This window comes from Rhinopithecus roxellana, chromosome 5 (assembly GCF_007565055.1).
Source record: "Rhinopithecus roxellana isolate Shanxi Qingling chromosome 5, ASM756505v1, whole genome shotgun sequence".
In the NCBI taxonomy this organism is placed as follows: domain Eukaryota; kingdom Metazoa; phylum Chordata; class Mammalia; order Primates; family Cercopithecidae; genus Rhinopithecus; species Rhinopithecus roxellana.
This window is the reverse complement of record NC_044553.1, coordinates 122,278,302-122,291,244: the sequence shown is the minus strand read 5'-3', so window position 1 is coordinate 122,291,244 and position 12,943 is coordinate 122,278,302. Positions and strand designations below refer to the sequence as shown.

The following is a 12,943-nucleotide window of genomic DNA, read 5'->3' as shown; positions in this document are numbered from 1 at the left end:
GGCCGTGACAGCATCTCAAGGTGAAGAGCGATGTTTCAGTCATTACATCTCACCAAGAGAAAAAAGTGTCAGGATCAGGGGGGTGGAAAGAAGGCTGCTTTCCTCCTCTGTCAAAATAATAGACGGGAAGAATTTAGAAAAGATAAGTGTTTTCTGACATCAAACGTGCGATGTCGTTTCTAGCACCAACAACCAATTTTCCAACAGCAACTGGGGGTCCACCAATTCGATTTATTTCTCACACTATCTACCTGGAATTCGCATCAGATCCCACAGGTTAAAGGGCTCAGTCTCACTTCAGATACCAGCTGCAAATGGGGTACCCAGGCTACCCACACGTCTACCAGGTAACTGAAAATTCGAGGGTTCCCATACCCTTCTCTCCCAGGTTCAGTAACTTTCTAAGATGGCTCACAGCTCAGGAAAATACTTTGCTTATTTAATAAAATTGTATATAATATACAAACCAATATATTTATAAATAAAAATATACCCATTAAATAAATATTTAATATCTACTTCTATAAAATACCCTGGAGAAAAGATTACGTGGATTCAGAGTTTCAGAACAGGAATTCAGCAACATGAAACTCGGGGAGAAAAAAACCCATGACTTAACGTTTATTGGTTTATTCTGAAGGATGCACCTCAAGAACCACCAAGTGGAAGGACGCAGAGGGCGGGGCATGGTGGCTGGAAGGGTGTACGGAGCCGCAGTAACTTCTCCCCAGCACCACCCTCCCCGCAAGTGGATGTGCTGACCAAGAGTGTTTATAATCCTGTCTCCAGCCCCTTTCTCACCCCTCCCCAGAGCTGTGAGTGCAGTAGATGGAAAGCTCCTTCCTCCAGTCATTAGGTAACCAGCCCCCATGAAAGCTATCTAGGTGCCCAACTCTAAGTCACCTCATCAGTGTAAACTCAGGCCTCAGGCACGGTCAGAAGGGGCTCTGTATGAATCACAAAAGACACTCCTCTCACTCAGGAAATTCCCAGGGCTTTAGAAGCTCTGTGCCAGGAAAACCAAATCTATGTTCTTATTATACCATAATGTATTTTTTTAATGACAGGTAACTTTCCTTTTTCCTCCCTCCCTTCCTCTCTCTCATCCCTTTCCCCTCCTCCGCCCCCGCTCAATACTTCCATGCCACTAGCATCCACACACATTTAGAGTTTCCTGTGGGCTCGAAGCAGTGCAAATGGGGCCCAGGTGCCAGAGCCATGGAATAATTGGGATTCCCATGGTGCCTTTTGGATCAATGGCCCCTTCCTCCCTTCTGTGTCCCCTCACAACTCCACACATGCTTCTTTTGAAGATTTAATGAGAAGGAATCTCACAAAGAGGGAGAGAAGGAAGAGCACACACTCCTCTAAATGTGATGGTCTGGGAGTCTAGGTTCATTGATGCTTCTTTTCAGATCCCCACTCTAGTGGAAAACATGCCAGGTGCTGTCTACAAAGATTTTGTCTGTTGTCCCCTGTTCCTGAGGGACCTAGGAACTAAGTGCTTTCAGAGAACAACCTTTTTCTAGAAGTTTATTGTTTATAGGGCCTTATTCCATATCCATTCTTAGGAAACCTTCATCGGAGCCTGTGGGGTCACTGGTGGGCCCCCCCGGCCTCAGGAGTGTGGACCTGGGCTCCAGGGCACACAGCCTGAGGTTCCCTCTCCATGTTGGCACTCCCTCTTCCCCACCTTTGGCTGCAGCTATGTTATGACTGTTATTACAGCTCCCAAGTCCAGCAGAATTTTGTAAAGTGGGGAAATCTCTCTCTTTCTTATACCGTCATTCATCACTTGCCTACCAGGGCCATATGACTTTAATCTGCTGCTGCACACATTATCTTATCTCATCCTATGCGGCAGGGTACATACGAGGAAGCTGCAGTTCAGAGACGATTTATCTGAACAACCTCGCACCACTAGTCTCTGCCAGAGCCTTGGTACAAACCCAGGTCTGTCTGATTCGGATGCTTTCTGCAGCTCCCCCCACCTTTTCTGCCATTACTGTTACCCAAAAAGGGTCCTGATCCAGACCCCAAGGGAAGGTTCTTGGATCTCGTGTGAGAAAGAATTCGGGGCAAGTCTGTCAAGTGAAAGCAAGTTTATTAAGAAAGTAGAGGAATGAAAGAACGGCTACTCCATGGAGCAGCCCCGAAGGCTGCTGGTTGCCCATTTTTATGGTTATTTCGTGACGATGTGCTAAACAAGGGTTGCAGTATTCATGCCTCCCTGTGCCTCCCTGTTTTAGACCATATAGGGTAACTTCCTGATGTTGCCTTGGTGTTTCTAAACTGTCACGGAGCTGGTGGGAGTGTAGCCGTGAGGATGACCGGAGGTCACTCTCGTGGCTGTCCTGGTTTTGGTGGGATTCAGCCGGCTTCTTGACTGCAACCTGTTTTATCAGCAAGGTCTTTATGACCCGACCTCCTATTTCGTCCCTTGACTTAGAATACCTAACCGTCTGGGAATGCAGCCCGGTAGGAGGTTTTAGCCTGTTTTACCCAGCTCCTGTTTAAGATGGGGTTTCCCTGGTTTAAATGCCTCTGACACAATGGTCAGCCTGGTTTGGGGCAAGGGAAAACAGCAGATGGGCAGCAGCATCAGGGAGACTGAACCAGCAGAACCAGCTCTGGTAGAGCCCAAAGATCAGTCTGCTTAAAGTCAAATAACACAGGTAAGCCCTGACCCAGTGACTGACTAAAACACCCTAGCTTTTTTAACCCTGGCCTCCTCTTATAAATGGGAGCAGTCATCACACTGACGCCCTCTGAACTGTGGTGAGTCTGGACATACACAGGACACTGGACTAGCATAAAGCCTGTGATCTGGCCAGGGAGGGGATGAGCCCATGGTTCATGCAGTGGGGTGTGTGGAGTGTGGGGAGGCAGTGTGCAACTCTGGCTATGCCTTGGAAGAGGTCTGGGTTTGACCAACCAGGCACTCCCATTCCCATTCCCATTCCCATATCCCGTCTCCCCTCCCTCTCTCTCTCTGGCCATCATTCAGCAGGCAGGGGAGAAGGGGAGAAGTGCCTTGGTCCACCATGCCCACCGTCCAGGCCTGTTCATGGAACCTTGTGGCCCTGACCCGTGTGGTAATAATGGTGAACTTGACTGGCTTTGTGATAATTAGTGACCAACCCAGAGAAGCATCCCAGCATGAGATGCAAAACTGTGGCACAGAAAGCACAGGTGTTGGCTGTGGAAGGGCCTCATGCCCAGGACAAGGGAGAGAAATGAAGGGAAGCACAGGGCAGAGGTGCCAAGTCGGAGCAAGCTGCAGGAAGCGTGGCTTGGTTGGCGCCCAGGCATTCCTGGAAGACAACTAGGACAAGACCCACCCTTCCTGGGTGCGCCCCTCCTGTCCCCTCCCAAACCACTTCCATCTCATTAGAGAGCCCAGCAGGCAGCTGTCCATCCTGAATGCCCCAGATGATACTTCTGCACATCACCCATTAACACTTCCTCATTCCTGGAGGTCCCTGGCTGCAAAGTGATGTCACTCATCTGGATGGTTCCTCTCCTCTGACGTGGGATTAGATCCAGAGCTGGGACCATCTTTCTGGATGCTGCCCGCCCTCCTCAGAGGACGGTTGGTCTGGGACATGCCGTTTGACTCCCTTGTTGTCAGTATCAATAGCTCTAGCTCCACAGCCCCTTATCTGCAATTTCCACATCTCAGCAGCTCGGAAGAAATTTTCCCCTCCTTTGATGTTGTTTTCGTAACTTTGCATCAAACTATTTTGGTCTAAAATCAAATTGAAATCTATGTGCAATTAAGGCATTTATTTGTCTCAGTGCAAACAGGCATGTTTTGCTGCAGAAATTACCATGTGTTTGATTGTGAGGAGTCACCCTCGTCCCAGGTCAGGGTGGTGCATCACATACCTTTCCAGATCTTGGAAAGCCTGAGCTCCAGAGCGTGGGTGGTACCAGAGGGACAGAATACAGGATAATGGTGCAATTATAGGAGCTTCTGAGTTCACACTTGTCAGCACTGAGCCTCCTGTGGGGTGGTGCTAATTATGTGGCAGCTGCAGGTGGGATCCCACCCGAGCATCCTCTGCAGAGCTTGTGGGCTCCAGGAAAGGCTGTTTAGCACCTGATCCTGGGAAGGAGGACCCCAGACATGACAAAGGTCACTAGATAACCTCAATTAAGGCCTGGCCGCGAGCTTGTGTGAGTGCTTCCTGAGTTTTCATCTGCCTGCTTTTGTCCTGACTCTGTGTTTCACCATCAGGGCTCAGGATTTGCATTGTCGGGTGTCAGAAGCACTATCCCTGTGACAAAATGAAAATTCAAATCTGAAAACATTCCTTTAGAAATTCTGAGAGGTTCCCGTGCAACTGCACAGTATTGCTTTATGGAAATAAATATTCCACATTTCTCCAGCCTGGTTCTTATTCCAGTGGGAATAAGTGAATTTCTTTTTTCAAAGTATTCTCACAGTGAAAACTTTGAAGGCAAAACAGTTATTCATTTGGCTAGAAGTAACCCATCCACTGCAGGAGAAGGCTCAGGGACATGCAGAGGGTTGGAATTAACTTTAATGATACCATCTGAATGTGTTCATGGTGACAGCAGAACCTTAAATGTGAGTTTTATGCTCTTCACAGTCATTTTGGAAGGGATTATTGAATTCCCATTTTCATTATATTTTATAAATAGCAATTCAGTTATAATAAATGTCTGGAATTCTCTTTGGCTTTGCACTTACCTAACAATTGCTTATAAGAAATATTAGTAGCCAAGAAAGTGAAGTGCTGCTAATGTCATTGTGTGTGTCAGTCTTGGACAGATCACTATTTACAGTGGAATGTGTCAGAATATCCAGGGGTGAAGACTGTTCGTTTCCCAGATGGCCAGATTTGGAAACCAGACATTCTTCTCTATAACAGGTAAGTATATTGAGCAAGGAAAAAAATGCTTTTATGCTTGTATACATGTAGCTATCAAGTATGTTTGTATATTTCACAGAAATGCTGGATATGTCATCTATGATCTGGGGCCACTGCTGCCTACACGACTTTCTAAGTGGCCAGGCCTTTGAGAAGCAGCTCTGTCCCCCTCAGCCGGCATTCCCTGGTTTGGCATGCACACGCGCACACCCTGGCTAGCCTGCTGCCTAAGATGCTCGTGAAGTTGTGTGTTCTCGGGGCCTAGAGTTGTTTCTGTGCATCTTGGCACATGGATTATTCTTGCATAAGGCAGTACCTGTTGTTCTCTGAATGGCAGCAGTTATGACCAACAGCAAAAAGTGCTGGCTTACCGGATGCACTGCTGGAGCCCACAGTTTGGACCCACATCCTCATCTGTGTTCCCCATTGTGCATTAGAGAGTTCTGGGGCAGAGATGGCTGCAGGTGAGCTTGAGGACTGTCATCTCTAGCTGCATGCAGAAACTTCCCCTGCAGGGTATGTACCTGTGTTCTAGTAGTCTTCCTCCTGAGGTCAGGAAATAAGGGACACATTGGTAAACCAAGGTAGTCTGACTTGCAGACCAGATGCCTAAAAGGCAATTATTTAGGCAGGGTAAGTTTCTAGAAGCAGTAAAATTTCTTGTTAAACTGCATAGTCAAATAAGGGATCCCAGAACATTTCTTACTAATAAGGTCTCAGATCTCATAAATAACGTCATGAAAAGCAAGTTGTTTCCTTTGGTCCCAACTGAATGAATAAGGAAGCCCAGGATTTCCTGATGCAGGGAATGGCATGACCACATTGCCCTCGATGGTCACTCAGTGATCCTGCTGGACAAGCAATGTGTTGTCCTACGTGGCTACTTCCAGAAGGCTGGGCAATGCCATTTCTTGTACTGACTTTTCATTCTGCCCCTGTCTTTGCTGTTGGGGACCACATTTCACTTGAATCATTGGGCCTGTTTCTAGAAGAGTATCTTCTCATTTGCTGCCACTTTTCTGCTTCTTAAATTAGTTCAGACAACTGAGCTTTGAAAAATGTCTAAAATAGGGGTAAGTGGTCCCCTGTTGATGGGTCAAACACGCACCTTTCCATGCCTGGACTTTGGGTCTTCTATTTCTTGGGGGGCTGTATTAGTTTGCAAGGCTGCTGTAACAAAGTGCTACAGACTCGGAGGCTTAAGCAATAGAAGTTACCCTGTCACAATTGTGGAGGCCAGAAGTCGGAGTGAAGGTGTTGTCAGGGCTGGCTTCTTCTGAGCCTCTCTCCTTGGCTGGTAGATGGCTGCCAGCTCACTGGGTTCACGTGACCTTCCCTCATCCCTGTCTGTGCCCTAGTCTCCTCTTCCTGTAAGCACTCCAGTCAAATTAGAGTAGGGCCCCATGCTCATGACCCGGTTTTCCTTTAATTACCTTTTTAAAGGTTCTGCCTTCAAATAGAGTCGCACTCTGAGGCACCAGGTGTTAGGATTTCAACAAGTGAGTTTGAGGGGGATGCAACTCAGTCCGTAATGAGGGCATTGTGTCTGACTTTTTGAGGGCAAAGGGTCAGGGTTGAAGAAGTCTTAAGTGTTCATTTTAGCTGTAATATTTACAGTCTGTATAACCTTTGAGTCTCCAGTTTCTCCTTTGAAAAGTGGGGGAAGTGCCGGCTTCACAGAGATTGGAGGATCACTCTGTGGAGGTGTGCAGCACACTTACTCTGGCACTCGGAGAAGAGCACACATTCCATAAAGGCAGTTATGTGTTTACAGGCAGAATGATGAGGATTCCTGCTTTTAGAACAAGATGATAATATAACAATGTAGAAAAAAAAATCAATGTTTTTCATTTCTCAATTCAGATTTTTTAAGTTTGAAATCAAGAATAAATTTTATAACATTCAGCCTGGGCAATGTAGTGAGACCCCCATCTCTAACAATAACAACAACAACAACAGAATTAGCCGGCATGGTGACCTGCACCTGTGGTGCCAGGTACTCAGGAGGCTGAGGTAGAAGGATCCCTTGAGCCCAGCAGTGAGCTTTGATTGTATCACTCATGCCAACCTGGGTGACAGAGTTAGGTGCTATCTCCAAATATTTATATATAGAGAGCGAGCGAGAGAGAGAGCCCTACCATATTTATGTATAATATGTTGATGGAATCTTATTAATACGGTTACAAGAGGCAGTTTATATGGCCTATGTGTAGGATCTTTAATTCCAAAATGTAAAATGTTTGATGATTCCAAATGCTCTGGCTAATGAGGAGTTTCCAAGTTGTAATTGAATTTCAAGGAGCAAAGACCTAACAGTCTCTGCCTGACAGATGTTACCAGGATCCAGGCCCTCAGAAACGATCCCCGCCTCCACATGCCTGGCCCAGCTGCCGGTGCAGAACCCCATCGCTCGCACATCTCTTGAGCTCTACTGAAGGATCCTGCTCGTTCCTCTTTCCCATGGTGGATGTAGACCACATCCCCCAGGCTTCATCGTGGAGGATGTAGAGGTTGCTTAATTTTCTGCTTTCGTTTTCCTGAGAAATGGAATGTAGGGCTTTCTTTTTGAAGTAACTGCTAAATCTGTGGCCCACAGGTCCACATGAACCCCGTGTGGAATGAATAGATTTCAGAGAATATTTAAGCCACTCATAGACACTTGTCTATTGCTGCAGAACAAACTACTCAGAACTGAGTGACTTAAAGCAAACAACTCAGATTATTCCTTATGATGCCGCGGGCTGTCCAGGCCCATGTGGCTGGTTGTCTGTTTCACATGGCATTGGGCACAGCCGTGGGCTGGGGCTCCGCTGGGCCGGCGTGCCGAGGGGTGCCCTTCCACAGTGGGGCAGGACTGGGCTGAGCCAGTGGGGATGCCGGCCCTGGTGGGAAGCTCAGCCATTCAGCCAGGGGCTGTGCACCCACCCCTTCCGGGCCTTTTCCACAAGGCTTGGTGTCTCCCAGCTTGGTGGCCAGCAGTGCTCTGACAGGAAGGAAGGATAGGCTGCTCATACTCTTAAGAACTGGGTGTGGGAGTCCTGCAACAGCCCTTCTTCACATTCTGTTGGTCAGAGTAGGCAGGAGCCCAGCTTGGTGTCAAGAAAGGGAAATCAGCTCCCATATCTAGGGCAAGAAGGGTGGGAGGGAGGCCACAGAGCGCTCTGGGGACTCTAGTGATCACAACTGAGGAAGGAAAGCAGTGAAACTGCAAGGGTCAAAGTAAAGCCCCAGGAAACAGAAAGACCAGAAGAGGCGTGCATCGTGAAGGGGAAGGCACACTCCGCCGTGTGCCCACTGAAAGGGGCAATGTGGGAGGAGGAGCAGGCAGGAGGAGAGAGCTTCCAGACAAGTCAGATCTTGTCATCCCTGCCTCCCCTTGCTGTCTGGCTTCCCCTTCCTGTCTGGACACACTGTGCAGCCCCCAGGTATATGCTGACCAGCCTACCCCTGCCCTGTAGCCTCATCCACTCTCCAGCCCTACTGCTTGTCCTTCGGCTCATTGATGCACTGATGCTTCCAGGCAGAGCATTTCTATGAGCTTCTTGCAGAGTGAGGAATGCCCACCCCTTCACTCCCAGTGGGAAAAACCTCCCTGACACCCTCACCCCCACCAAGTTTAGAACACATTGCTCTGTCACGTAGAAAAGGATTCCTGTCCACGATGGCACTTAGGGTTTGCTACCTCTTAGGGGCACCTAGCAGGGCACTTGATACACATTTGGGCAAAGACAAGATGGAGAGGAAGGGAGGGTGCAGGAATTATTAGGAGGAGGAGCAAAGAAGATGGATCAGTGTAATGCAGTGCGGCTAAGAACAGCCAGAGAAGAAAGAAAGGAAAGGAAAGGAAAGAAATCATGTAGGCAACCTAGAAAACACTCAGCTGAGACTGAGTCCAAAAATGGACACAGGAAATAGCAAAAATAGGCTTCACTAGTAATATCCTAACCCTCTGATATTCTGTTATTGGGAATTTTGAGAGATACTGAGTTTAATGCTTTCTGCCGGCTTCCAGGCATGGAAAATAATATGTTCTGCTTAGTAGACTCATCTGTTAGTTCATTATTGTCTGAATGGAGTCGAGGGGCTTTTCCTAAAGGAGGGGGTTAAATGCATCCTGTGTAAGCCCCGGTTTTGATAGGAGTGTTGATTTAGCTCAGGTGAAGCCTCCCAAACATGTCTGTCCTATTTCTCACTCTATTCTGGTTTGATACTGGAGTCCCCACGTGAGTCACTATTGCTTTTTGAGATATAATGCATTTTCCATGCTTTAAAGTGGCTGGGTCACTGCAAAACAGCTATCTCTGCATCATTTCTGGAATGGGCTGCTGTATTTCCTTGATGGATGGGGAACAAGTTGTGCCGCTGCCAGCCAGCTGGCCAGGTCACACTGAGGAGAGGATGGACACGAATAAAAGCGTCTCTGTCTGGTGCTGATCCCAGTCATTTCTTTGTTGCTTTATTTTGCTTTACTTTAAGCCTGCGGCTCAAGGAGTTTTCTGAACACCATCTTGCCTAAAGTGGGTAGCAATTGTGGATGGCTTGCTGTGATTGTCCCCTTTGGATGGAATTAAAGGCCTCGCTGGGATCAGCAGTGGGCTTGCAGAAGGACAGTCTGAATGCCGGCACCTCCGCGGATGCACCTGCACGGTGCAGAGACAGGCGACTGCCTCACCCTCTCTGGGCTTCTCTGTTTCTGAGTTGCTTGGTCAGAAATTTCTATTGCAATAATGGAAATCTTTTTCAATGAAGATATTTAAAGATGTTTTTGTTGCCTCTGACAGTTTAGAACAGCATGGGGTATCAGCCATCCTTTTTCACTGAGTGTGCAAAGCCACATTTGTCATCTGCAGGCTTGTGTCTTTCACTCATTTCCCTGACCCTGTGGCTGATAGCAGAGCCTGGGGAGGGGGCTTGTATGCAGGACACACTTGAGCAGTGTGGCCAAGCCTGGAAGCCTCATAATTGTGCCCGTCATTGCGTTGCCAGGCGTCTTAGGGAACCTGGGGGAGCCAACCCAGGACAAGGGTTCCTGAGCTTGTAGCTTATTTGGGAAGGATCCTGGGAAGCAGGATGAGGGGAGGGGAGTGAGATAGGGAGGGCAGGCAAGCCGCTGGAGTGAGCATTGAAAAGCAAATCGTACTGCAGGCAACCAGAGCCCATTCCTACTGGGGAGCTCTGGGAGACTGTGTGTAGCACAGTCTCAGCCCTTGTGCTGAGGAAACTGGGATGCTTATCTGCCAGCTGCCTTCCATCATAGGCTGAGAGCTGCTGCCAGGGGTGTCAGCTCCCTGGCACCTCTGGCTTGCCTACCCCATGTGTGGATCAAGTGCAGAGCTGCAGATGCTTGCAGTAGGCAGCTGTCAGGGCCTTGGGCACGGGAGGATGATTGTGGACATGGTCTGCTACAGCACAGATGAGCCATCCACTCAAGTACTAGTTGCTTTCACCCTGCTGTGATTGTGGATCCAATCTCAGCTTCTGGTGGGGAGCATAGCAACAATATGGGTGGAAGGGAAAGAGTCCTAGGACTTGAGGGTCCTAGGGATGAGGGTGTTCTCAGCCAGAGCAGAGGAGGCAGGCAGGTGGCAAATTTCACTGGACTAAAGAAGAACCCAAGCCTGCATCCCAGCAAGTGGTGCCTGCTCCACGTGGGCTGCCATGTGTCTATTATGGAATCATGGCAGTGTACACATGGAATGGCATCTCAGGGAGTGAATCTGTGAGTTGTAGTGTTGTCATGGTTAATAGCTTTTGAAATTGTGGTATCCCTCGGTCTAACCAAGGTTGGCGGGCTGGTGCTCAAAGGCTCATAATGCAGTCATGGCCAGGCTCTTGGAGGGCCCAAGGGCATCACTGGAAGGTGATATGGTTGCTATAGTTTGAATATTTGTCCTTTACAAATATTTGAGTATCTGTCTTCTCCAAAATTTGTGTTAAAATTTAACCCCCAATATGACAGTATTGAGAGATGGGAACTTTGAAGGGCAGCTGGGTCCTGAGGGCTCTGCCCTCATGATTGCTTTAACCTATTCACGGATTAATGGATCAATATGGTATCATGGGGATGGGACTGGTAGCTTGATAAGAAGAGGAAAAGAGGCCTCAGCCAGCACCTTCAGGCCCCTCCCCATGCGATGCCTGGTACCACCTTGGGACTATAGAGAGTCCCCGCCAGCAAGAAGCCCTCACCAGATGCAGCTCCTTGACCTTGGACTCCCAGCATCCATACTGTAAGAAATGAATTCTTTTCTTTATAAATTACCCAGTTTCAGGCATCCTGTTACAAGCAACAGAAAGCAAACTTAGACAGTAGTAGTTCCAGGTAAGCAGAGGTAATTTTGCTCTGGGGACCTCAGAGAAGGAGTTTTGAGGATGTGCTGTTACAGCTTTCGTATTAATCAGATATTCGCACCCGAGCTGGAGGGAGGCTGTTTCTAAATCATGTGTGGTGGGAAGAGAGGGGGAGCAGCAGCTTGTTTTCAAGCAGTGAGTGGAACCAGCCAACCTATGTTTGCATCTTCAAAGTCATCCTCCAAACTGTCCATCTCACCCTCCCCGGTCTCATCATGGTCACTCTTGCTGTTTGTTTTTAATTTGTTCATTCACTCAACCAATATTTAGTGAAGGCTCCCGCAGCATAATCACACACTGTTCTAGGAACTAAGGATTCAGCAGTGATCCAGCCAGACCCAAACCCACTAGAGAAATAGAGATGGGGAAGAGAGGAGGGGGGCATGGGCCAGAGTGTGAGTGCTCCCAGAAAAATTAAGCAGGAAAGGGAATAGTTGAGGGCTGAGCCAGAGGTCAGGGAGAGACCAGGAGACTGACTAGAGGGCTGCGAAGGAACAGGCCCTGTGATATCAAGTGGAGAGTGTTCCCGACAGAAGGAACAGTTAGTGCAGGGGCCCTGTCAAGAAAGCTTGTGAAAGACTTTGAAATGCATAAAAATAGTGAGGGAAGAAAAAATAAAGACGCCTGGGTTCCTGCGGAATACTAGGCACAGTCACAGGTGCCTTCCTGATCATCTGAGTCTGTAGTGGACTGTGCCAGTCATGGTCTTCAAACTAGTTTTCAACTCTAACTTCTAGAAAACTGATGGCAAAACCAATGATTCTAGTCCACAGAGAAGCAAATGGGTTTTGCTGGTGGACCAATTCCCCTGTCGACAGATTCAGACCAGTGTGCCTGGTTATCTTTGTATGTGTCTGCTTTTAGGATGCTCTGCAGAATTGGTTTTAACATTTTCCTGGTTCCTTCATTCATTAATGACTTAAGTAGTCTTTGACACATGATCATTTTATATTTGTGCAAGTGTCATGATTTTATCATTTTAAAAATTCATCAATTGCCCTGAGGCAGGAACATGCCATCCAGGTCTGTCCTAGGAGCAAATTCAGCTGTTGTGGCTGGAGAGAATTGGTGGGTGGGGAAGGCCAGGGGTCAGAGAGAGGGCCAGAGACATGATGGGGAGAGCTGGGGACCAAGTCGTGGAGGCCTTGGCTTTGACTGTGAGACAGGAGAGGCCCTGATACCTTTGATAGAATTTTGGTTTCAGTTCCTTTTTGCTCTGAAAATTTTAAAATAATATTTATTCATATTCTCCTCTTGACTTGTTAGCTATTGATTCTCATCAGGTGATTTTGTCCAGAAGTTATTCTCTGTTCTTTTCTGCTTGTACACTCCTCCCAGCCTGTGGCAGGGGGCAGGTGTTGCTTTTGTTGTTTCTTCTAGCATCTCAGCAAGAGGAAGGGAGGAAGGGCAAGTGTGTGCGTGGTAAATCAGCCCCTGATGGCCCAGCTGTTTGCCTCCGGCTAACTTGGAGCCCACCTGTTGGCACCAGAGTGAGTGGACTGCTGCTGGCTGACTGTTAATGCTGCCTGCCTCATCCGGTGCCTTCTGAAGGTGCCATGCACTATGTTCAGGCTACTTGCCTGCAGCTCCTGGTCTTCAGCACCCTGGAGCCAAGCCCCCTTTACTTGGCACTCGCCTAGTGCCAGCAAATGGTAGCCGGGAAATTGTAGCTTTATGCCTTCTTGCTAGACTTT

The 12,943-nt window shown here is 48.1% G+C and overlaps 1 protein-coding gene across 3 annotated transcripts in view; it reads left to right on the top strand.

Moving 5' to 3' along the window:
• The window catches only part of CHRNA7 (cholinergic receptor nicotinic alpha 7 subunit), a 146,629-nt gene that overhangs the window by 74,747 nt on the left and 58,939 nt on the right, over positions 1-12,943 (top strand). For 2 of the 3 annotated variants that reach the window (XM_010371688.2, XM_010371689.2), the window contains exon 4: positions 4,789-4,898. The exons of the other annotated variant lie outside the window; for it this stretch is intronic. In XM_010371688.2, coding sequence (XP_010369990.1) covers positions 4,789-4,898 — 110 coding nt within the window. The remainder of the gene's footprint in view (positions 1-4,788; positions 4,899-12,943) is intronic. 3 annotated transcript variants of the gene reach the window in all.